Below are 26,778 nucleotides of genomic sequence, written 5' to 3'. Positions count from 1 at the left end.
TAATATATAAAAATATTGCTATATTATTGTTGGTAATGATTTTTATTTCCTTTAATTAAAATAATAATTAAACATTGTAAAGAGATAAACTGTATTAAATAATTACTAAATTAAAAAGAAAAAAAAATACCAAAGGCAAAAACTGTCTTAATTTTTTTCTCAAGTTTTTTTAATTAATACTTTTTTTTGTTCTTTTTTTTTTTAGCAAGGACACATTAGATTGATCTAAAGTGTCAGTAAAGACATGAATGTCACAAAAGATTTCTATTTTAAATAAATGCTTTTTCATTTGAACTTTCCATTCATCACATAATCCTGAAAAAATGTATCACAGTTTCCAAAAAAAATACGAAGCAGCACAATTGTTTTCAACTTTGATAATAATTAAAATCAGAATATTAGAAAAATTGGTAACACTTTATTTTAGGGTCTCTTAACTAGTTGCTTATTAGCATGCATATTACAAGAATATTAGCCAGTTATTAGCACTAATTAAGCACATACGAATGATTCTACATGACCTTATTCTACATCCCTAATCCTACCCAATACCTAAACTTAACAACTACCTTACTAATTAATAAGCAGCAAATTAGGAATTTATTGAGGGAAAAGTCATAGTTAATACTGAATAAGTGTTCCCTATTCTAAAGTGTTACCGAAAAATGTATGAAGGATCATACGGACAAGACTAGAGTAAAATATATTAAAAACTGTTATTTTAAATTATAATAATATTTGACAATATTAATGATTTTACTGTATTTATTTTTTTTATTAAATGACTGCAGACTTGGTGAGAAAGTACAAAGAAAGTATCAATAAGAAGAACAAGAATTCTCCATTTCTTTCCTATTACCATTTTTTATTACCAGTAATATAGTTTTAGACACTACTCAACACTCACTTCATCACCTACATTCTTTAATCGCGCGCTCATCACGCTGCTCTGCTCGTTGAGTGTTTACGGTAGCTCGCGCCTCTAGTCCTGAGTGAAACTGGTAGTTTAATCGCTCATTTCGTGCGCGTGGGTTGACAGCTCTCTCCTCGTTGCTGAGTCTTCACAGAACTTCACGTCAAGATTATGGGCTTTGACCTGGACCGTTTCGAAGGTCCCGTGGATCCGGACCTAATCTGTAAACTGTGTGGGAAAGTTTTAGAGGATCCTCTCAGCACTCCGTGCGGACATGTCTTCTGCGCCGCCTGCGCGCTCCAGTGGCTCTCCAAAGTCAGCAGCTGCCCTGTCCAGTGCCAGAAGATCTCCACCAAAGAGCTGAACCACGTCCTGCCCCTTAAAAACCTCATTCTCAAGCTGGACATCAAATGCGACCACCGTGAACGAGGCTGCAACCGGGTGATGAAGCTCCAGCATCTGCCAGAGCACGCGGAGACCTGCGAATTCTCTCCGGTGAGATGCGGGAATGAAGGATGCGACGCGGTGCTCAGCTTGAAGGATGTGGCTTCGCACATGCGGGAGGGATGCGAGCGCAGGGCGGTGGAGGTCTGTAAGGATGGATGTGGACTCGCGCTGACCCTCAAGGAGAGGGCCGAGGATCACAGCTGTCTCCAAGCTCTCAAGACACACAGCGGTCTCCTCCAAACCAAAGTGCTGAGTCTGGAGAAGGAGCTGAAGCGCCAGTCGCTGAGCTTCAGTAAGAGGGAGAGATCTCTCCTCTCCAAACTCTCCGCGCTCCACTGCGAGCTGCACATCACAGCGCTCACTTTTCAGAAGAAAATCACCGAGTACAAGAGCAGGATTGACGCGCTGTCAAACAGCTGGATGCCCCTCGATAAGGTCAGTATATGTGACCCTGGACCACAAACCACTCTTAAGTAGCACGGGTATATTTGTAGCAATAGCCAACAATACACTGTATGAGTCAATCCGTCAATGATCAAATTGTCTTTTATGCCAAAAATCATTAGGATATTAAGTAAAGATCATGTTCCGTGAAGATATTTTGTACATTGCTCACCGTAAATATATCAAAACTTAATTTTTGATTAGTAATATGCATTGCTAAGAACTTCATTTGGACAGCTTTATAGGCAGTTATCTCAATATTTTGATTTTTTTGCACCCTCAGATTCCAGATTTCTAAATATAACAAACCATACATCAATGGAAAGCTTATTTATTCAGCATTCAGATGTATAAATCTCAATTTCAAAAAATTGACCCTCATGACTGGTTTTGTGGCCCTGTGAGTTGTGAATTGAGTGAACAGTGTAACAAAAATCAACCCTCTAAAACTGGAAGCTTCAGTTTAAATTTGTAAGTCAAATCAAAGTGACAACCTGAGCGAAGTTAATTACCTTTTCACTTTGAATTTAATTACTGATCAACTTGAAACTGTGGAAACTCGAGTAGACCTGAAATCATTGTGACAAGTTAAATCGATAGGAACAAAGATACTGTCGTAACACGTTGTAAACATTTTACTCAAAAGTGCAGATTAATACTACTGACAAGGCCTGCTATGAATGTTTTGTGGGAAACAAAGATAAAATGTGGATAAGGTAAAGTTCATTTAACTGTAGTGTGGCACGTTATGACAATGTGAACCAGCTGTCCATTTCTTTGAGCAGAGTAACTCTTTTGAAATATTCAATGTTATATAAAATTGGCTAATTAATATCCTTCACACCACTCTTGAAAACAAAAGTAAACATAAAAATTGTTAAACCATTGGCATGGAAATGGCAATAATTTTTTTTACACTGTATATAGTTTTCATTGTGTTGTTGACATTAGCTTCAAGTGGTTTTGTATTCTCTTGTTTGCCCAAGAGCAAATATTACAAAAATGTGACGACTTGTATGATACAATTAGAAAACAAACATTTAACTTTTTATTAAAACCTGTACACTTTCAGAAAAAAAGTGCAAAAACTGTATGTTTAGGGGTGCACAGCTTGTCACTTACAGTGAAAAGGTTCATAGTAGTGCCTTAAAGGGATAGTCCACCCAAAAATGAAAATGATGTTATCATTGACTCGCCCTCATGCTCTTCCAAACCTCTGTGACTGATTTTCTTCTGTGAAACTTGAGAGAAGATATTTTGAAGATTGTTGGTAACCAAAAGGTTTCTGTTCCAGTTGACGTCCATTATACTTTTGATCATACACTGGAAGTCAATGGCACCCAAAACTGTTTGGTTACCAACATTCTTCAAAGTATCTTCTTTTATTTTACACAGAAGAAACTAGAGGTTTCGAACAACATGAGTGTGCGCAAATTATATTTTTATTACTACTCCAAGGTATTAATATTCACCTTTTAGGAGTAGATAGGCTGAAATGTTGTCCCTTTACTATCCCAAAGGGACTATCCCAATGACTAGCAAACTTTTTGCAGTTTTTCTAACAGTGTATAATTGATACAGTATATAACCTTTGGTATACAGTATATAAGCCCCAATCTCCCATCATAAATAAATAGTTGCTGGAATACACTGAATGTTTGTTTGAATCTGGATTTTTTTATATGAAGTACTTTTATATAATAAGATTTTTCTGTTGATTGATCCACTCTGAGATTTCTCTCAAGACTGTCTCTTAACTAAAAACACTTCACTGCCACCAAGCCAGCACTGTCAGTTCATTTTAAAGCCTTCACACTTGAATGATCTAGATCTGAAAAAGAGAAACAAAACTTGAACGTCCTCATTCTGTGTTCAAATGCGTTGACATAATTACAGCGGCTCCCATCGTATTCAAGCAATCTGAAAGGTCTGTGAAACCAACAAAATTAAGATTTAAGTCTAATCGAGTTGACAGGAGGCATGTCTTGTGGACTTCAAGGACATAATATGTAAACAAAAGAGTCCCTTCTCGTTCTCTCCGCTCTCTGTGGTTGAGTCAGACACTAATCAAGAGCTCATGATGCTCGTCTCACTCATTGTGACAGATTTCCGCCTGCAGCTGCCGTTTCAGCGGGGGATGCCACTGCTAGGACTGTTTGATAGACAGCTTACTTAAGTTCAGATATTTTAAGGCTAACTTAAATCTGTCATTCTTGAAAAGTCACAGGCCCTGCCTTGATTTTCACTCGACCACATCTGCCTCATGACAGCTGATCAAACCCATCTGCTGAAAGATTTTGACGTCTGTCATGGAGCAGTATTACAAATATGGATTTAACTTTACTCGCCTTTTCCTTGTACATAACAAATATTATTAAATAATACAATGAAATTGCGTTTGCAGTCTTCTTCTTCCTTCTTCCACACCTGCTGCTGATGGCGAGTGAATTTACAGGCCGAAAATTCTTTTACCAGCAAAAAATCTTTATATTTTTTTCCTGATCTGAAGGAAAGCATTTTCTTCTACACATTTCACTGTCGTGAGTGTGGTAAACACCTGGCCACGCGTTCATAAATTATTTTCAGACATTTATAGCACCTTGACTGTGATTTTGCCAGGTGTCTCTGAGGGTTGTGATCTGTCTCCACTGCTTGATATATGATAATCCCCTGAATCTCATGTGGCTTTGCCGTTTCATTAGGTAGCTAATGGAGAGAGCCCTGCTTCTTAGGGGAGAGATGGTTAGTAGGGTCAGTGAAGCTGTGTTGAAACCTGCTGTAGCAGTCTGTTGCAGCATCTGAAATATGTCATTTCTCCTTTGTGTTTCTCTCTTTCTGTCCTATCTCTCCAACCCAGGGTGAAGAAACAAGAAGCCTCAAAGTCACCCTCCACAGAACATCAGGGTCTCTTGGATTCAGTATCATTGGAGGAAGATTGTGTGGGGTATGTAAGCTTACTGTTCAAAGATACCATGTAAGATGTATTTAGATCAAAAATGTACATTTTTCAATCGTCAAGAACCAAAAAGGGCAGAAAAGCACCTTAAAAGTATCATAAAAGTAGTCCTTATGGGCCAGTTTTACTAAACAGTGCAAATTAGCACGAGAACGCAATTCCAAAACAGCGCTGATGGGCGTGGAACATCTCATTTACATATCGACCAATGCAATATGCCAAGCCCAGTGCAAATTAGCGTAGTCGCAAATAAAGAAAAAATAAAGAAAAAAGCCAGAGTGCGTTGAAAGGAACCGGAGGCCAAAAATGAAGGGTTGCTAGAAGTTTTGATAGAGCTGGTATTGCGTGACTCCTATTGAGGGTTCCAAGTCGTCTTTTATTTCCTGAAGCGATTTTAAAAATAACATGGCTTGGCTTACGATATGTTTGGATAATGTGTTCTTCTGGCATTGCAAATAAATTAATATGCTTGGAAAAAATCCTCTCCCTTCTACCACGCGCTCTCTGTTCAATTTCAAGCACAAAGTTTAAGACATGCTTTTTGAGGGCGTTGAATAATAAAATAATAATAAATAAAATAAAAATAATAAATAATAATGGCGCAAATACCAGTAATTTGACGAGCGCAAACATTAGTTGGCTAAATCTCGTTGCGTGATTCATTTTAATAATCTCCTCCCATAAATTTTGCGTCTGAAAGTGAAATTCCTACAATGCATATTCAATAAGGTCAGGCACAAAAATAACCGTGTCCACGCCTTTTCAGCGCTAATTCATCACTGCGTGTCTTTAGTAAAACCTGACAGTACTATTTTAACGCCAAAAGACGTAAAACTGGCCCTTTATTTCAAGTCTTTTAAAGCCATTTAATAGCTTTGTGTGAGAAAGCTTGAAATTTAGGTTGTTATTCGCTGATAATTTTTGAAAATGGCAAAAGAAAGTTCTGAAATGTTCTGTATTTGAATGCAGGTGGACTGGGACACTTTTTGCCGTTGAAAATGACTGGGGAAAAGTATCCCAATCAAACTGAATTCACCCTGTTTATATACTATATTTAAATGACAGAAATGAAAACGTAACACTATGGAACACATTTATAAATATGGGTTAGTTTGTCTTTTAGCCACAGAAGGCATTTGTGCAGTCTGTCCTAACTCAAACCAACCCCGCCATTGTAAGAAAGAAAAACAAAATCAAAAGCAACTGAGCCACGTGTAAAAAGATAATTGCAGATTGCACAGTTTGAGCTCCACACATTTCTCTCGAGTACATTGTGTGAAATGCGAGCGTGGGAGCCATTAAATTCTCACATAGATTGTGTCCAAGTGGAGAGAAGAGAGCAAGCTGTGGGTTTGGCTTTCACTCGCATCGCATTCTCTTCTCTAATCTAGTGGAGAATCACCACAGGCTGTTTACCACCTGTTCAGTCTTAATGGACAGCCGTAGTTAACCTTTTATCAATGCAAGTTTATCTGTTATACATACATTTATGCATAGACAGCATGCCCTTGAGTCAGGCTCATGCTCCATTCAGAATTAAGTTGAGAGTGCATTTTACATTTCAATTTAATTCCCAGAATGCTCTAATTTAAGTCTTCAAAATGGAGCCAAACAACATGAAGGGGCTTACAAGATAACAGAAAAATATCTGTTCTTGTTTTGTTGAACTAATTGAAGTCTTCCGTTGAATGATTGTTTTAAATTTAGTTGAATTGCAATTTATGATTTTATTATTTAATTTCATTTTTTATTACAATTGAATATATAATAAAGAGTTTTATTTTATTATAATATTTCATTTATTATTTCAACGGTTTATGTTCGAAGCCCATCCATATATTTTGTATTTAATATATTGTATTTCTGCTATCATCATGTAATAATGACAATGCTTGTTTTCAAACTTTTCGTTGTAACTGTATGTTTAGAGTTACATTTATGCATTTAGCATTATTCATTATTATGTTCTTCAATAAAAACAATAGTTTGGGATTTTTTGTTATTAGTTATTTTGTTATTAGTTATTGATAGTTTTTTTTAGCATTTTAATTTAGTTTGATTATTTTAATATATTAAGGATATTTTTACATACTGTACTGTACATAACTTTACAAACTTTTACATTTTTAATTTTTTGTGTGTTTTGAAATGCTTTTAAGTCATTCTACAGCCACTTTGTGAATCTGCTGAGGCCCCATGATTGAGAAACACTGTCATAAATTGAAAGAATATCTAACAATTTATTGATTTCTTCATGCAAATTGAATTTAAACTAATTTCAACTAAACTTTATTTGAATGAACTAGTCTAATTTTCAACATTTGCTTCTATCTAAGGAACCAGAGCTGCATGGGGATTTCAGTGATGGCATCTATGTATCCAAGATAGTGGAAAATGGAGCAGCTGACAAGGCCGGACTGCATGTTCATGACAGGATCATTGAGGTTTGTCAGTTGATTTTATGGATGCAGAATTAGTTTTTAAATTGTAGGTAGTGCAAGTTTTTTCTTAGACAGGATGAAGACCAAAATGCTGGATGCAATCAAGCTCCACACTGTGGAAGAAAAAGGTCACCAAGACAACCACTAGACAGATGAAAGCCAAAGGAGATAGACATCATACCGCTAGTCTGATCTGCTCAACTGGTGCCAATGTTTTCACAGTCTGTCTGTTAGATTTGTCAGATCTAGTCAGACTAACAATGTTGGCGCCATTGTAGGTTGATTTCACACTGGGCAGACTTCTTTAAAAAGGGTGTTAGTCTGTTCATCCAGCAGTACTGTTTCACATATCTAACAGGAACAAAGTGTTTCATATATAAAAGAGAATGCTTTCTATAAGGGCACATAACAATGACAACACAACATCAAGATATAGTAGCTTGTAAATATCTACAAAATGTGACATCTGTGCCCATCCAGAATGCTGTTAAAACATCGGCTTGTCGTTGAATTTCTAAGAAAAAAACCCATGTTTTCATTGAGTGGCCTCTTATATGAGCAGAGCAGAGCATGATGATTTCTTTCTCGACTCACTTTGTCTCATGTGGGCTCTTTGCTGTCTGTCTGACGTGATGAACATAACAATGGCAGCAGTGCCTTTTGAAATCTGTGCATCACACTCAATTTGTTCCCCAAAGAATGCATGATACAACTGCTGGTTTTCAAAGAGGAAGTCAGCCATGCCAGCTTTTGTGGTGGTCTCAGGGCTCGCTTTTATAAACAGAGAAGGTACAATTGGTTCAGAGATGTATGCTGTTATTTTTTTGTGAAGCACAAAAAGAGAAATCATAAATTATTAGTAATTAATATGACTTCTATTGTGTATTGCAGGTTTTTTGAAGTCTTGAGTTTGGATTTTTAGTGAATAGTGACTTGAATTTTGTTCTACTCATTGAAAGTTGTTGTGGTACATATTTGGAATATTGCTCACAAAGTCAAATACAACTTTCTTCTTTATGGTATTTTTTTCTTTTAGGGTATTGATAGTCATTATCATTATGGATATTAGACTACCTCATTCTGTACTGTTTATGCATGACTATATTAGCAATTAGAAAAATTAGCAAGGTTCAACAAATAATATTCCTGCATGTCCTGCCAACATTTTCATAGGCCCCAACACAAAAAAAAAAAAAAAAAAAAAGACAGGTGGAGCTGGGGGAGGTGGAAGTTTTCAGAGCAACTCGCAGCAGGACTAGCTTACAGTGAACACTCAACCAGTCTATTAAAGTATAAAAAAAGCAATCTCATTGGCTGCAGAATATGAGTACAACTCCAATCAGCTTGTGCCATGTAGTAAACGATGTGATTGCTAGAGGAATGCATGTTAAGGACCTATCAGCCTGACCAGCTAGAGTTTCAATGCTGAACTAGATATTTATATTTAATATTACTTTTTATATTTTATAAATATTTCTAACATTTTATATATATTCATATTTGATTAAATATTTATATGATTTATTAGTATACTTTTTTCATACATAAATTCAATAATTTCAACAAATTTTAAACAGTTTTTAAACTAGCTAATTCTTCTGGACAAAACCTCATTTTACCTAGCTAACAAATTTAAAGTGTTGACAGAAGAATTTCTGACCAAATTTCACATAAGGCCAAAATATTTAAGTTTGCAAGCTATAAAAATGCATAATCCAAAAATGTGAGCTTTGATGCCAGCCTCTTTTTTTGTTGATCTCTGATGAGCAATTGTTTGTTCATTTCTTTGTTTAATGTTTCTTTATTTATTAGCTGTGTGGTATAGCAGTAAAATCTGCTTGCCCTGTCATGTTGCACTGACATTTCGATGTGTTTGTGGATGGATTACCTAAAGGCTTTCCTGCATATGCTTAAAGACATGCCCAGGTGATTCATATACAGTAAGCATGTTTGCGACATCCAGTAAATCTGGAAAAACAAACTATTGGAATGTTTTTCTCCTGAGTTAATATGCACGGGCAGGACAGCTACAAGCACATTATTTTCCTCCTTCAGGTTGTGGGGTTACGAAAGCATTCCTCCACTGATACTTTCATTAAGCGCACCGGTGTGTGGCGAAAACAATTGCTGTGAGCCAATTCAGAGGTTAAGACCACCAGCCTGGGAGGTCAGTGTCAGCAGGACAGCAATGATATTTTAGCCTGCAAAGTTTATAAAATGTGCTTTGAACTCACATCTCGCACTAGGGGGTCTGTTGCATCCTACAGGAAAACTAGGGTAGAAGGCAGCGATCCGGGTCGGAGCGGTTTGGAAGAAATAGGAAATATGTTTGAAGAGAAATTCTTTCTAGATCTTGATTTTGTTTTGTTTTTCGGAAGAAAAGAGCCATTCTCAGGCTCTCTGTAACTTAGGCCTTGTCTTTGAACCTGACAGACCACAAAATTACTCAAGAAAAGAGATTCAGAAGAAAATCACTCCTGTGGCCGTATGTTCTCAGAAAACTCAGATTATGATCCATCACCAAAAGCCTGTGGGACAAAAAGGACACTGTCCTCATTACAGAGACAAGGATGTGCCCTTGTTAAGCAATTGTCTAATGTTCGTTTATGACCTGGGCACTCTATGTAGAGGTCTACCTCAGTTTCTCTCTATTCTTTTGAGAAACAGTGTTGAGACAGACTCCTTTGATCTCGGTGTGCTGTTTATGCGAGTTAAACCCTGACACCGCCTTTCTCGACTTCAAATCTCCAACTGCTGCTTAGAATAATCACAACACGTGGTGAATTAGATTAAAGATACACAGAAAAACATCAGAAAGGATCATGGAAAGATTAGAGGAATGAGGAAACAGGGCTCTGACAATGGTCACTGAGCCGAAAGCAAGCTCAGTGAATGAAGATAATGCAAACTCAGTTGGGCCTTAGGACTAAAAAAACTGTGGTGTTGTACAGCTTGTATGTTGCATAATGCAGTCACTGCTGTTATTTCATGAGTGGTCTTGCCACATTGTTCATTTTGATTTTTACACTGTTCTTTTTGTTCTTTTTTGTTTTTGTTCAGACGTTTGATTAAATAAACAGTAATACCGTTAAATATTATTACAATCTAAAGTAACCGTTTTCTATTTTTTATGTAATTTATTCCTGTGATGCAAAATTGAATTTTCAGCATCATTACTCCAGTCTTCAGTGTCACATGATCCTTCATAAATCATTATATTATGCTGATTTGCTGCTCAAGAAACATTTCTGATTATTATCAATGTTGAAAACAGTTTTCCTGCTTTATATTTTTTGTGGAAACCGTGATACATTAGAATTGAAAGTTTAAAAGAACAGCATTTAAAGTTTGTCAGTCAACATTTTCATCAGTGTGTTTGCTCATGATATTAAATATCATGGGTTTTTTATCTGATTGTTATGATCTTAGTTTGTCTTTAAAGATTACTGTATTTTCAGATGGTAATTCTTGTGGCTGCATCTGATGCTTTATTGCAGGAAAATTCAAAGTATATGGTATATTATTCAAAGTATATGGTCCGTACTTTAAAGCAATTTCTGATCAAGTCATGATGACTGTGAAATGTTCTTATCATATTCACATGCAATACATTTACAGTAATTATAGTTAAGTGTGTGCGAAACTAATCAGATTAATTTAATTTGAGGAATGTGTTTCAGCAAAGGCACATTACATGATAGTTTTCTTGAGAGCTGATGTACAACCTCAGTCAGCTGCAGCAAAAGATTCATTAGACCCTGAGAAAGGAACAAACAGCAATTCATTGGTTCAGTTCAAACACATGTTTTGGAGTTATATCATTAGAAACATCACAAGGATGTTAAATGTGGATGCTCTGATGGGCTGTATGAGGACATGCAGTAGCTTTGACCTAGTTCACACTCTAATGTTGACAGCAGCACATTTAACATCAGCATTTACACTGGAATCAACCTCAAGAAGTCTGAGACTCTGGAGTCTGAATTGCATGATTTGACTTATATCTTACGATTTTAGCATTATATCTCACTTGGAAGTTGAGTTATATTTGAGCTGTGAAGTAATGGCAGCAGGCATATTTCAGTGCAGATCTCACCACACCTGACAATGGTCATGTGCATTGTTGTTCATAAATGCATAAGACCAGATATGTATTGGCTATTTAACTACGTCATAAAACAGTAAAATGGAATGAAGAGCCGAATTGGCATTAGATGATTCATTTGATATGGTAATCTCAAAACAACCATAAACAATACCAGGGAGATGAGTTTCCCATCAGTCAACATTCATCATCTTTCAACCAGATCTATAAACATCCCTCTGGTAATTTATCATCAAATTATGCATGTGTTGTGTTTATGCTGTCTTGTGCAAGAGATGTAAATATTATATGTCACTGACGACGTGAACACACAAAGTTTTAGGAGTGGCATCATGTTTAATGCCAGAGTGAATCCTGTAAATCAGGGGGTTTTAAGTCTTTCTTGGCCATTTTGTGTTCATCTGAGAGCCACAATTACAAAATCATGAAATATGACATAATTACTATGTAAGTTAATTTCTTTGCTGTGTATGTCTAAAGCATTTGAAATTGCTTCTTTCTTTCACAGACTCAACAAAACGACTTTTGAACTCAAATTAAACATTTTCACATGAACACAAAGATGCTGGATATGAAGATAAAAGTCTATGTTGGAACTGATTAAACATAATCAGTAATAACCAGATTGAACTTAAAATAACTTATTGCCTTGAGACATTTACCATGGTAACCATTATTTCTGCCAAAAAATACAATCATTTCTAGTTATTATTGCAATAAAATTCTTAAACTGAAACACAACAGTCACTGAAAATTAAATGACGATTATTAAACATGGAAATAACTTTTTATGTTATTAGCAATCATTTTAGTAACTATGGTAGATATTGGTAATGAATCACAAAAAAAAAAAAAACATTTAAAAAAAAATCACAGTACATTTTGTGAAGCCTGGTTTATACTGTAACAATGGTTGAATTCCAGTATGTTTGTGTTTTTGAAGAGCACTGTGAAAATGGGCTGTATTCAAAGGATTGTTTCAATCAAAAGTGCACAACTAAGGAAATTATTGCATAACATGTCTCACCCCAACATTCACAGGTTTGTCTCCTATACTTACAGAAACGCCACCCTAAATATTTTTTTCTGTATGTGTACAATATATAGTAGTGGAATTAGGATGATTCACACAGCTTTAAGCATATAACCACACAACTGTATACCTAGATACTTAAAAACTTGGTGGTATGATGGTAATTTTAGACATGCATTTATAGCGCCAGAACTGTAGGCTTGGCAAGCTCACTTTGAGAAGTCTGGAACAGAGAAGCTCTTGTGCTCCACAGATTTGACTGCTTGTGCCTCTCAGGGAAGGAAAAATGTGAGAAATCCCCTCAGTGACCTGCACAGCAAAGTATTACACTTAAAATTCTGTTAGAAACCTAAAAGAAGCTCAGAATACATGATGTGTCATGTAGAATGTAAGTCTTTGCTTTTATTAAATATAGATTATGACAGAGTAAGACACGTTTGAAAGATTAATAATGGTCGACTGATATGGATTTGTGTCTTATACAAAAAATTAGGAAGTGACATATATGTGATTAATGCTAATTAAATAGTCCCAAATCCACAAATATTGTCTAAATATCAGCGGGTTGTAATATTAATTATCATTAATTAATTTATGGTTTGTATGGACTTATAGACATTTATCTCTATTATGCCTGATAATTTCAAAGAGAGTTTGAATAAAAAGCATCATGTATTGGGCAGCCAGCCATTATTAATTTGCATTAATATGTGTGCATGAGTTCAAATGCCACATGCCTTCATTACTTCTGAATTATAAACAGTGTTTGCTAACCATACAACAATCCAGATGTCACTGATTACACAAACAATGTGGAATTCTAAATGTATTAATTCATTGTGAAATTAATTTGAGAAATTCCAATTGATGAATCTGGACTGAGCTGGCGAACACAATACACATTTGTGATTTGAATATGTATTTAAGGAAGTAGAATGGAATGGAACTCTAAAGTTTAGTTTTAGTTGTACCTGTAATTTTTTTATTTTCAGCCGTTCTTGTTCTAAAACAAATATTGAATCACTGTGTTTTGCAACTCTTCTGATATGTATCGCAAATCTAACGAGTCTGTTTTCTCTCACAGAAATAGATAGAGGTATGAAGAGTTGTGAATGCAGACCCCTATAGATTTATCCATTTACTGCAGGTTAAAGTACTCAGAATTTCCTCTGCATTCACCTCCAGTGAAATGGGACTCTGGTCTTAAGTTCAGCCTTGCTTTTCTTGGCATCCTCCGTTCTCTTGTGGAAAGAAGGCTGAGCGGCTCTTTTGTACAATTGTTTATTCCCATTGTTCCTTTCAGGCCATTTTAAAACTTGAAAGCGCGATTAGTCTCAAAGGAAGTACCTTCTCTTGAATTCTGTGAATGTGTGTTATTTTAGGAGCACTGATCTGAAAGGCATGTCTTTGCAAAGTAAACCGTTACAGCGCTTACCTGCAAGTTTTTTCAAGTAATAAAGGCATGTTTTCATGGCTTAATAAAGACAAGCAGCACCTCTTTTCCTTCTCACAGCTTGTAAGGTCATCTTATATAAATAGCCAGAAAACAGACCAGACCAGTTTAACTACAGCATTATGTGAATTCACCTGGTGTTAACAAATGATGCCTGGAGCATAAAGCACACACTGTCTGTGTACAGTACCTGCAAATCTGACAATTTTTAATTGCGTTGTTGTAAATATTGAATCAGTTTGGAAATGAAACGTCCAGTGAATAGCGCTAAAAGGTAAATGCTTAACCGCGTTGAAAATAATCGCACTATACCCTACCATAACCTAACTGACGGTGTTAACAAAAGCAACATGAGATAGAAATGCATTTGCTGAAGCAAGCATGCCCATTTAGATTATGTCTACAAGTCTTAGAGCTTTTTTTGTGACTTGTTTCACAGGATCACTTGTATCTGAGTGTCTCAAATGCAGTACTGTACCAGGTGAGATACTGAGCAAGTTTATTGCATTAGAAAAGCCATACATATGCAGCTGCAATGTGATGTAAATGTAAAAATATATTAGTTTACAAATTGTGCACTATAGCAAATGTGTTTTGAGGTCATATTGTGCAAAGAACCAAGTCTTTAATAATCAGTAATCTGCCCCTGTAATAAAGGTTGTTAGTGTTTTACTACCATAGTGAATTGTATGTACACTGTAAGTGAAAGTTGACTTAACTTAAAAAAATTGAGGAAACCCATTGCCTTAAAATTAAGTACATAATAATTTTTTTTTTTTAAAGTTAAGTGAACTTGACAATTCAATTAACTTATTTTTTTAATTATCATTTACTTAAAAATTTCAAGGCAACGGGTTTCCTCAATTTTTTTAAGTTAAGTCAACTTATCACTTTTTACAGTGTATAGGTATGTTTTGGAGTTTTGCACAAATGTAGGTATGGGTTTGTATCTCCAATGAGCTTGGGTTGGGTAAACATGTCCGATTGCACTCAGGTAAACCCAAAACTTCCCTAATTATTCAAAACTTTCTTAAAGAGATAGAAAAGAAGATATTTTGAAGAATGTTGGTAACCAAACAGTTGCTAGTAGTCATTGACTTCCATTGTAAAAAAAAAAAAAAACAATGGAAGGCAATGGCTACCAGCAGCTGTTTAGTTACCAACTAGTCAATTTTGAAAATAAGTAGTTTTGAATATATAATAAAAAATTGTAATATTATTATTCTGACCAAATCTTAAAGGGACAGTTAACCCAAAAATGAAATATTTAAACTGTCTTTAATAGAAAAAAAACTATTTAAATGTTGCCTTGATAAACCAGACAGACGAATACAGTAGACTGTTTGTTTTTTGTGTCTGTGGGGTTTGTATTAAAAGCAAGGGATCAGCTGTCAGCGTTTGAACAGGTGTTTTTTTTTTTTGTTGTTGTTGTTTTTTTTTTCATTATTTAAAAAACTCCAGGATTTATTTCCAGAAACATTTATGCTTAATTCTGCAAGGTAGCTATGTAGCGTACTGTGTTTAAAAGCAGCTGCAGCCCTGGTCCTAGAAGTTTAATGGGTTTATTTGGTTGTTTTTGTACAAGTTGTCCTAAAGGTGCACAACAAAATGTCAGTGTGGCAAGTGTTTTCATGTCAGGATGTTGAAAACAGGTTTACAGGTTTGTCTTCTGTGGAAATCCTGAGTGAGTGCAGTGCGACTGTGTTATTATGATAATTGTGTTGATGTGTCGAAAGAGTACCTCATGATGAGGTAGAAAGTGATTGTGGAGAGTACAGCTACTTTGCAAGCAAAGGATTAACTGATTCACTGAATGATTCATTAGAATAAATGCAATATACCACGAAAGCATGAGTGTTACAATGATTTTACCACAGTTAAAGTGCCCCTATTATGGGTAATGAAAGGTTCATATTTTGGTTTTGGGAGTCCCCAACAACAGGTTGGTATGCCTGCAAGGTCAAATAACACTTTCATTACCTTACTTTCTCAACGACTCCCAAACGATTCGCTCAACGATTCATTTTTCCAAACCCCTCCTTTGCATGATGCTAATCTGCGGTGATTGGTCCGATTGTTCTCATTTTCATTTCATCATGCCTGTAATGCCTGATAAAGCAGCATTTGTGAGTGCAGTGCTGATTTGTGTACAGTGTTACCGGGGAAACCGCTATTTTACCTCCAAAAGCGGCACCTAGTGGCAAAAAATGAATTTGCATTTTCATTCAGACCAACCCTAAAAGACCAACAAGTGGGCGGGCAATATGCTAACGTCAACATTCGTTTTAAAAACGACTCGTTTCAATGATTCAGAGTCGACTCTTTCTTTTGAGAGACAATAACTTTATACACGGTGCACTTTCAGATTTAAAACTTTGCAGGATGTTTTCATTCACTTAGAGCTGTGTTACACACTGCAAGAAAGGTCATTTTCAAAAATCCATAATAGGGGCACTTTAAGAGTGAAAAGACATGGTAAAATGACACAACATGCATTCTCTAGGAATCAAAACTAGTGCCATGTGCTACTGTTTTAAATACAGGCAAGCTACATGGATAATAATAATGAGCCTTGAGTTATTCATTATTGTTTGCATAAAATGGCCAATAGCAGGTGTGTTTAATAAAGTCATTTATGAAACTAATATAAAGTTTTACAGTTCAAAAGTTTGGAGTCAGTAAGATTTTTTAAAGAAACTAATCGTTTTATTTAGCTATAGTGCATTAATTAGATTTTTTTTTTTTTTAAAGTAAGAGTAAAGACATAATGTTACAAAAAAATTATATTTCAAATAAATATTGTTCTTTTGAAATTTCTATTTATCAAAGCGTCCTGAACAAAAATGTATGGTGGTTTCCACAAAAATATAAAACAAAAAATGGGTTGAGCACCAAATCAGCATATTAGAATGATTTCTGAAGGATCATGTGATGCTGAAGTCAGCTTTACCATCATAAGAATATTAGGTTATTTAAAATTTTATTTAAATTTTAAAGTTGTAATAATCTTTCACACTAGTACAATTTTGAATGGTAGTGTATGATTATCTGGGGCCTAATAGAATAGAATAGGGTTTGTAACACTTTCATGTAACTGTCCAGATGGTTTAGAATAGAACAGCAGAATAGAACAGAAGAGTGAGTCATGGTTTTCCTGAGATGTTCAAAAGAGATGGAGCTTCTCTCCGCATAGTCACAAAAGGTGACTCAGTCCTGACTCTGTGTTCTTCCACAAACTGAATCATATCTGCTCAGTTTACAGGCAAAAATAGAAGATATGACCACAATGAACTACAGCACAGCTGTCCAAAGACGTTAAGAATCTCTATAAAGCACAGAACTGATAAAACTCTGTTTCTGTAATGAATTGGTTCAATTATGCACCAGTGCTGCAAATTTCATGACAAATGTATAATATCGATTCCACACTGGAGGTTGCTGCAACTAAATTATTTTTAGAACTGGAGTGTTTAATTTCTGCACCACTTTGCTAACGTAATTGCAAAAATAATGACTAACGCCATTGGTTAAGAAAATGAAAACCCACACTTCACCTTTAAGTTGGCTGTATGCACTGCGGCAGACACTGCAGCTCAGTGATACACAACCTCGAGCAGAGATTTTCATTAGCCTGATGGAGCACTGAGCCATATGAGGGGATTATATAGACCCTGAGGAACACCTTAATGATATCTGGATATCAGTACACATAAGTGTAAAGGGACTTTCAACCCTTTACCGCTGCTTTTACCATGTGCTTCCTCACTGTTTGCATACATATTATGTATGTGCCCAATACATACTGCATGCAGTTACTGATCTGGAAGGACTGAATGTTGCGTTTTCTTCCCCCAGAGAACACCATGTGTCTGGTTGTCATGTGTGTTTGCATGGCTGACAGCCACCAAGATTACACAGCGTCTGCCATACTGTTAGTTTTCTTCCCTTTCACCAAGCTTAACTTGGTATTTTCATATGTAAATGTGTATTTTCACCCTTTTTATTTGTAGCATAATGGAGATAGGACAGGAAATGATGAGGAGGGTTACAGGATCACATGTTAGATTCAAACTCACATCACCCACATGATCACCAGAGCTCAATGTGTCAGAGCATGTGGGCTAAGCACTAAGCCACAGCTCCAACTAGTTGCTAAATCACTGAATCTTCAATAATTCACAAAAACACATCTTTATGTTGATTTGTTCTTGCAGGCTGCACTCAAAAACAAACATACAGAGCCACCAGTGAAGTCTAATTCAAATGACTCTTCTGAGCTGGATCTTCTAATGAATCATTCAAGACGACTGGATGAAGTGGAATTAGTCAGATGAAGCCTTCACTAAAAATTACGCAACACCAGTTTCAACTAAAAATGGAGAACGTCTGCATTGTGGTCATTCATTGAAAAAGATACTGTTATCATCTCTTTGTATGAAAATGCGAATTTGTGAAAACGGTGATATCATGCATATGCGTAATACGTGTTCACTTTATAAGTTTTAAAAAAATATATATTTTTTTAAATAAGTACGTGTATAGATGTATAGTGTTTCTTCACAAAGTAATATCGCCAACTACTGGCCTGGCATGCATAATACAGCGTTTTTCAACATTTTTCTGTGTTAATGGAAATAGTTTTGACAACATTGTTGTCTGTACGCGAAACTTTTTAAAAACACAAATGTAAATGCACCCTAAATGAACTCACTGAATCAGTCAGAGCGGCAACTGAATCAATTTTGTAAAAATAAAAATACTTAATTTACATTTATATATTAAAATATAATTATTTTACACTAAACGTTTAAAATCAATATGATTTTTAATGTATTTGAAAGCCTCTTATGCTGACTATATTTCAGCAATACCACAGCAATGTTGTGAAATATAATAATTATAATAATTAAAAAATGTTTTCTATTTTTTTTTATTTTGATATATTTTCAAATGTAATTTATTCTTGTGATGCAAAGCTGAATTTTCAGCATCATTAGGCCTACTCCAGTCTTCAGTGTCACATGATCCTTCAGAAATCATTATAATATGCTGATTTGCTGCTCAAGAAACATTTCTTATTACCATCAGTGTTGAAAACAGTTGTGCTGCTTAATATTTTTTTGGAAACGGTGATCATTTGTTTTCAAGATTTTTTTTGCTAAATAGAAAGTTCAAAAGCAGCATTAAATTTAAATAGAAATCTTGTGTAACATTACACATTTCTGTCACTTTTGATCAGTTTAATGCCTCCTTGCTGTATAGAAGTAATAATATCTATTTCCAAAAAATCTTACTCAATGTAATTTCATCAGTAGTAGCTCATCAGTATGTTCTTGTAGAGTTCTGAAACTTACAATTACGGTTGTTGGCATACTACAATAACTCTAATATAAGAAAAGGAAATTTTGATTTCTCATACCATGAACCATTCAAGTCCTGCTCATTTCTGCAGTATTGTGATCCGCATGATGTTCCTCAGTAACCTTTACCCTGTCTGTGACATGCCACATTTCATCACAGGCTGGAGCCCACAGGCTGAGCATTCGTGTACTTTCGGAGGAATAACAAACAACAATACCCTCCAGTTGTGCTCGTACCGCTGCTGAGTGCTCTGACATAACAAAAGCTGCTCATTTTACTGCAAGAATTTTCCTATCGACGTGCTCGTGCCAGTAATTGGAGAAGTGAGTTTTCTAATTGGCCCCCAACAAAACATTTTCACGACTTGTTTCCGCACATTACGAAACAGCCTCGAAACAGGAACGTGGTTATTATAATCTTCGGTAATGTGGTGGATTGTTGATTATGGGTTTGAATTGTTTTTATGATCATCAAAACAACATAGTTGAGGATATAGACAACACTTTCCTTTAATGAGAGGGGGAGATGGCTGCAGTGAATGGGAGGAGGGAACATGCTCTCACATGCGTGGCTTACAGACACAAACACAGGCTCACGCTGGAGTTGTTGTGTCTGTGAGCTTCAGTCTCTTTTGTGATCACGTTTTGGAGCCGGTGTACTGTTTGCTGATGTGTTTTCACCATGGGCTGCAGTCTCTGTACTATACAGCGGTCAGATGAGCACTACAAACTACTACAAAGCACATGTCAGGTAAAAAAAAAAAGCATAGTTGTGAAGCTATGTTGTGTTTTGGTTGACTTGTCAGAGTCATTTTGGTTTGTTTATTCCTCATTAACATACGCTGGGAGTAACGGCTTCGTAGTCTGATTAAATTCAAACTGATTAAGAAATGCCATTCATTTTTTATTGAATTAATCATAATTTGATTAAGACCACTGAATGAACACATTTCGAATGCCTTTGAGGTTTACGCGGTTTGTCTCTGGTGGTTGTTTTGCATGCTAAAAAGGTTGCGAAAGGTTATTTTGCTAAAGGAAGGAATGTGTTTTGGAGACTGTGTACATTTGACAGGGTCATGAGAGGGTCACACTCTACTGAAGAGAAATGTTTGGCATCTCATCAAAATACTTAATGAATGTGTGTGTGTTTGTTTGTTTATGTGGTTTGGTTTAATATAGATCAGTGACGTTCCCACAATCCTCGAGTAATTAGCTCCCACTGTAATTTAACCTCCAGATGACCTCCTGTATGGCTGAAAGTGTGAACTGAACTCTTTAAAAGAGGCTGAAAAAGGAAAATTGAGGCTAAATGCAAGTATTAAAATGCAACAAGCCATATTTTTATGCATAGTTAGAACTGAGAAATAAATATGCTTATTAACTTCAATCCAATAAAACTATATTTTATATTTTAGTGCATCACCTAGCAGAAACTACGCTACATTAACACTACATTTCAGTGTTTGATTTTTAAAACTTTTTTGTGTGGTAAGTAATTTGGGTGTGTAGTCCCGTGTAAAAATAAAACAAGGGTTATTTGAGTACATTTGACAAGAAAATATTATTTCAGGCTTTCTACTTAAAAATGTGATGTTTTATTCAATGTGTTACTTGCTGTTTCTTTGTAATGACTTCTGCAATTTGCTGGCGGCTTCTAAGTAAAAACTTACAGCCTACATTTTATACATTGTATGAAAGAGAGAAGTAGGCAAAATACAGAATGTCATGCTTTTCAAAGAAAAGATGAAAATTTGATTAATTCATCAATCAAAAAAAGATCAACAGGTTAATCGGCTATCAAACTAGCTGAACCACTACATACAGAATGTGTCTTGCTTTAATGCAACTTTAAAAGTGGCTGTAGTCAGGCAAAGGATGTCTTGTTGAATTAAACTCAAGTATATGCAGTGAGTTTTCTGCCCTGTGTGCCAAAAGGCGTAAGAGAAACAGTGTGAGTGAGTGAATTTAAAGTAGTTTGTCAGCTCACACATGAATGGGCATACTGACAAAGTTCCCATGTGTGTTATTGCCACTGCAAGATTCCAGAACAGACAGCAGATTGAGTCGAGGTCCCTGAGGACATTAGCTTTGAGATTTGAGTCTTACAGCGCTTTGATAAATGAAGTTCTCTCCCATTAGCTTACTGGCACATAGCCATTTCCTCGTGCAATTCAAAAGCTTTTACACACCCTGTTGGACTTCAATCAATGAATGAAATCTCACTAACTGTGTGATAATGTTAAAACCGAGCTTCCGGTCATAAATATCTCTGTGAATTTGTCCTTGCACACTGAGGAACGGCTTTGCAATGTTTAGCCAAATTAACAGTTTTTAGGTCAAAAAGTCAGTGTTTCATATGACAACATTTGCCTTGAGTCTTTTGCTCTTGGTTACCAAATCATTAACTTGTATCTTGCAGGTTCTGTTCTTATGTGTCTATATATTTTTCTCACTCCAGTCAGCTAGAAATATTTATAAGCCTAGTAACTGCATTAACAGAGCAGAATGGATGGCATTAGACCTGCTTTGTCTTTCTGTACCATACGCCTGTTTGCGTTTGTTTATAGTTTTTATATTCAGATTTGTACCAGAGGATTTTTATTATACATGATTTAAAAAAAAGAAAAGAAAAAAAAGTTTGTTGTGTAAAACAATCCTCAGCTGTCCCACCTGATATGCATTACCTGGAATCCTGAATCCTCCTCAGAAATCAGCATGTTTTTGGATTTTGACCTCAGATTTGGTTTTAAGGTTAATATACAGCCAGCCACACATGGCACTCAAGTTGGGTATACATTGCAAAATTGGGATGACAATGCATACAATTAAAGTGACATTTTAAGTGTATTTTCAAAATTGGTTTGCATTTCATAGAAGTATATAGAAGAGTTTTGCTCTGCACGTTATGTAGATCTACAGCCTGTTGAAGACCACTGTATAATGTGAAGTGAACCTTGCAAAAACAGATCTCGTATAGAATGCAAAGTCTTCTCGACTAGTAGAGCATGTAAAAGCAATGTCAAGGTTATGGGTTTGAATCCCAAGGAAAATGCATACTGATGTACTTTGGATTAATTTTTTATACATATAAATTTCAGCAAAAAAGGAAACACCCCTTATTTAGGACACTGTATTTTAAATATAATTGTAAAATCCAAATACACTTTTCAAATATTCACTGGAAAGGGTTTAAACAGTGTTTTTCATGCTTGTTCAATGAACCATAAACAATTATTGCAGATGTGGCCAGAGCAATAAAATGCACTGTTTGTAAGTCATTTGCAACGACGCCTCGTTCTACAGTTCCACACGAAGGGCACATGTGAAGGACACATGTGTCCCCCCATGTTTGAGAACTTGTGGCTTGGTGGAAGAGTGGAGTAACATTTTACAGCAAGAACTAGCAAATCTGGTTCAGTCCATGAGGATGAGATGCACTGAAGTACTTAAAGCAGCTGGTGGGCACACAAGATACTCTCTGTGACTTTTGATATTAGCATTTGTTCAGGGACACATTATTCCATTTCTGTTCATCATTAGGAGGCAGTCATGGATTTTTAACAAAAAGGTCAACAGGTTTGATTCTTAGTACCGGCAGGAATTGTAGGTCGGGGGGGGAGTGAATGTACAGCACTCTCTTCCAACTTCAATACCTACAACTGAGGTGCCCTTGAACAAGGCACCGAACACCCAATTGCTCCCCGGGCACCTGCTGCTCACAGCTCTGGGTGTGTGTTCAGTGTGAGTGTGTGTGTGCACAAATTTAGAGTACGGGTCACCATACTTGGCCACATGTCATGTCAATTTAAATGTCTGTGAACTTGTTCAGAATCTGAGATGTTTCTTTCTTGTCTGAGTTTAGACAAAAACTGACCCCCAAAAGAAGTTACAATATCACTTATTACAAGGTTCCAATATAGTATTGTTAGTAGTTAATGTGGACTTTTTGCCAGGGTTAAAGAACATTGAATACTATGTATTATTATTCTGAAAACCTTGTCCCACGTGTCTGATTTTATTCAAAATCTTTATTCTGTAGGTAAATGGAAGAAGCCTTTCTGTTACCACCCATGACCAAGCAGTAGAGGCTTTCCAAACTGCCAAAGACCCTATTGAGGTTCAGGTACTGCGCAGGACAGAACACAAGACTTGCAAGACTCTTAAACCAGCCCGAGGAATGGACAACAGTACTCAGACCAACATTACGCTGAAAACTTCGAAACATATAGAGACTTTGGCCAAGTCACCATCACCTTCAACACCACATATGGCTTTGCTGGACAGTTTCCATTCACCTTCACAGTAAGTGCTAATCAGTGTTTCTTTCACCAGCTGTATCAAAACAAAGAATCTTACCAGAAGTGTTCATTTTAAAAGGAAATATTCTGTCAGTGAGGCTTCAGTTAATGCTAATTTTTCATTGAAGGTATCAAATGGCAAGATGTGACTCACCTTACCCCTCAGACTTCCATGACGGTGTACAGAAAGACAATGAGAGTAGAGGACTGGAATATGAGGTATTGTGTTTGCATAGACTGTATTCACTCGCTCTACTGAGCAATGCACGTTTAAATCTTGTTGAATCTGTGCGTCTTCTGAGGTCATTTTAATTTTGATTTCATATACCCGCTAATATTTTGCCAAGACCACTTTAATTACACATGGATTTACCACGCAAATGAATCATCTTCTATATAAGTGCAGCAAGCACTACAAATTCTCAGACTGGCTTTGGCTTATATCTTATGTTAATAATGACTAAAATGTTAAATCTTTGTCATCAAAATCAATTACCTGTGTTTTAACAGGAGGTGGATCTGCAGAGGAAAACCACTCAGGATAAGCTTGGCCTGAAGTTATGTTACACGATGGATGACGAGAAGTCTGCCATTTATATTAGCGAGGTAGGGTTCTGCGGTTTCTCAGGACAGTAATTGGTCAGGCAGTTTTTCCAACAATTACATCTTTGGTTCAGTACCTGCTTAGTGTAGCTTTAGGTGCTCCAGTGTATTCACAGTTAAGGCTAAATACACTGTTCTTACCCTGCTTAGATTGATCCAGAAGGAATTGCAGCAAAAGATGGCAGAATCCAGGAAGGAGACCAGATTATACAGGTAGAATTTATTACATTGGGATTGTTTTGAATATTTTGGCTCAAGAATAAAACAAAGCTTATTTTATTAATTCTTCATGTGTTAAAGATCAATGGAATGGACATCCAGAGCCACGAGGAGGCAGTGAAACTTCTGACCAAGGTGGAGAGCAGGAATGTAACCTTCCTAGTGGCTCGACCAGAAAGTCAGGTCTGTTAACTGTTCTGTGCACTTGCAGATAAAGATTTTGGTCAATTACATTTGATTTATCTCAGGGGTTTCCAGTCCTGCTTCTATAGGACCACTTTTCTGCGGAGCTAAGCTCAAACCCAATTTAAACACCTCAACTAACTGGACCAAAATTGTGCATGAAGGTGGCCTTCCTGCAGCAGGTTTGGACATCCATGATTAAAGTAAAAGAATGACATTGCATTTCGGTATGGGTTGCAGGATGTTGGCTGGTTGGAGGAGGATAGGAACATCTTAGTAGATGACTTGCACATGGGCACACCGGAGCAGAAACATCACAAGGTCAAGGAGTTCACTACAAGTATGCTGCAGCAGGTAAGTTAATAAGGGTCAAGTCAACAGTGAATTGCTCGCTTCATCCAATTAAAGGTGCTATCCTCACTATTAAAGTGATTTGCAAGCTATTAAAAGTTCTTCCCACTCTCTTTAACAGAGCACAAATGAAGAAGATGGAGGCACTACAGATACGGCTACTTTACTATCCAACCAGCATGAGAAAGACAGCGGCGTAGGCCGCACTGATGAAAGCACTCGTAATGATGAAAGCTCAGAGCAGGACAACTTGGGGGATGACCTGAATTCCCTCTGTGACACTCTCCCAGAAAGCCACAAGAAGTACAACTATAATCAGGACACTGTTGAAAGTGGAGACATGCACTTAAGCAATGACTCCTTCCTTTCGGTTGACAATGGAGATAGTGGAAACTTCCTTGGTATACCTGGCACGGCATTTGAACGTTTCCGGAAACTGCTTGAATTGAAATCTCTGGTGAATGGTAACAGTCTTCAGGGATTTCTGGAGCATGATGCCACACTGTATGGAAAGGGGGTTAATGTAGACTGTGATGATCAGGAGATTCAGATGCTTAACGAGGAGTTGCTGAACATTGAGCTGGAATGCCTGAGTATCATACAAGCACACAGGCTTCAGGCTGAAGGTGGTGATCAGCAAGCCAAAAAACCTAGTGCCAAGCACTTTTTTGAGCAAGTCCATCAGGACCTCATCAATAACCAAGTGGACAACGAAGGCTCCACTAGTGCTTACAACACTGGAGAGAGCTGCTGGAGTTTACATCCTACTCTGGAACCAGATTCTCTTGAATCCCAAAGGATGGTTGCTGGAGACAAGGGTAAAGGTTCTCCCATGCATAGACGCAACTCAACAACAGCATGCTCCAAACATAACCTCTCTCCCATTCAGGAGATCAGCCCTACCAAGAGTTTACCTGGAGATGCAGAGGTTACAAATCAGGGGAAAAGAAAGCAGAGTAAGAAAAAGAACCCAAGGAAGAGTTTTTTGACATCCTTGCGTCATTCCTCATACAAGAGCGCCTACATCCCAGCCCATGCACAACATTACCAAAGCTACATGCAACTTATCCAGCAGAAGTCAGCTGTGGAATATGCCCAGAGTCAAGTCAGCTTAACCAGCCTGTGCAAGAACGCAGAAACCAACCCCACTGAGTCCAGGCCCAAGACGGGATGGAAGGTAAAGATCCGTAGCGATGGAACAAGGTACATCACCAAAAGGCCCATCAGGGACCAGCTTCTGAAGGAGCGAGCTTTGCGCATTCGAGAAGAGCGCTGCAGCGCAACTACAGATGACGACGCAGCAAGCGAACTAAAACTGGGTAGATACTGGAACAAGGAGGAGCGCAAACAGCATGCGGCACGTGCCAAAGAACAGCGTCAGCGGCGGGAACTCATGAAGCAGTGCTGCCTAGAGAGCAAAGAACAAGCAGGAGCACTGGACGACAAGAAGGAGCCTGATATTATCCAGCTTAGCCGTAAAAAGATGATGAAGAGGAGGAACAAGAGAATATTTGACAATTGGATGACCATTCAGGAGTTGCTGACACATGGCACAATGTCCACAGATGGTGCAAGACTATATAATTCCTTTCTTTCTGTGACTACAGTATAAGGGATTGCGTGGTTTAGGGCACTTTACTAGTTTACTGTGTAAAATTATGTGAGGGTTGGTGCGGGAAATCTTGCCTCATTTCAAGAGGCGAGTCATTTAGGGACTTAAGTATGAAAGAGATTTGTGAGACACAGTAGTTTTAGTACAGAACCGTGATGAATTCAAACAAACTACAGGTATCCTATCTTAATACTTCATAGAACTTGAGGGTGCACTAACGTTGCAGTTTGTACTGAAATATTTTATTGAATGACTCATCATAGTTTAATGTAAGAACAGATGCGAATCTATTTTATGTGAAATTCTAGCTCTTATTTGCAGTTATTCCCCATTACTTGCATATCACTCACTTATTAAATG

The 26,778-nt window shown here is 36.8% G+C and overlaps 1 protein-coding gene across 1 annotated transcript; it reads left to right on the top strand.

Annotated features, from left to right (window-relative positions):
* The first annotated feature begins 928 nt into the window (after positions 1-928).
* pdzrn3a (PDZ domain containing RING finger 3a) lies at positions 929-26,761 on the top strand. Its single transcript, XM_058763042.1, has 10 exons — positions 929-1,795; positions 4,662-4,748; positions 7,097-7,204; positions 23,192-23,454; positions 23,579-23,669; positions 23,961-24,056; positions 24,204-24,266; positions 24,354-24,455; positions 24,696-24,809; positions 24,928-26,761. Exons 1-10 carry the CDS (start codon positions 1,085-1,087, stop codon positions 26,416-26,418), a joined length of 3,126 nt encoding a protein of 1,041 aa, XP_058619025.1. The 5' UTR covers positions 929-1,084; the 3' UTR covers positions 26,419-26,761.
* The last annotated feature ends 17 nt before the right edge of the window (positions 26,762-26,778 follow it).

The sequence above is a fragment of the Onychostoma macrolepis genome, chromosome 23 (genome assembly GCF_012432095.1).
Source record: "Onychostoma macrolepis isolate SWU-2019 chromosome 23, ASM1243209v1, whole genome shotgun sequence".
Taxonomy (NCBI): Eukaryota; Metazoa; Chordata; class Actinopteri; order Cypriniformes; family Cyprinidae; genus Onychostoma; species Onychostoma macrolepis.
This window is presented reverse-complemented; position numbering and strand designations above follow the sequence as displayed.

Bases quoted from the DNA above. Each gene is read 5' to 3' on its own strand.
- pdzrn3a (XM_058763042.1), top strand. From the start codon at position 1,085: ATGGGCTTTGACCTGGACCGTTTCGAAGGTCCCGTGGATCCGGACCTA. The intron at 4,749-7,096 runs GTATGTAAGCTT...CTTCTATCTAAG, and splicing joins TTGGAGGAAGATTGTGTGGG to GAACCAGAGCTGCATGGGGA. The intron at 24,267-24,353 runs GTAGAATTTATT...CATGTGTTAAAG, and splicing joins AAGGAGACCAGATTATACAG to ATCAATGGAATGGACATCCA.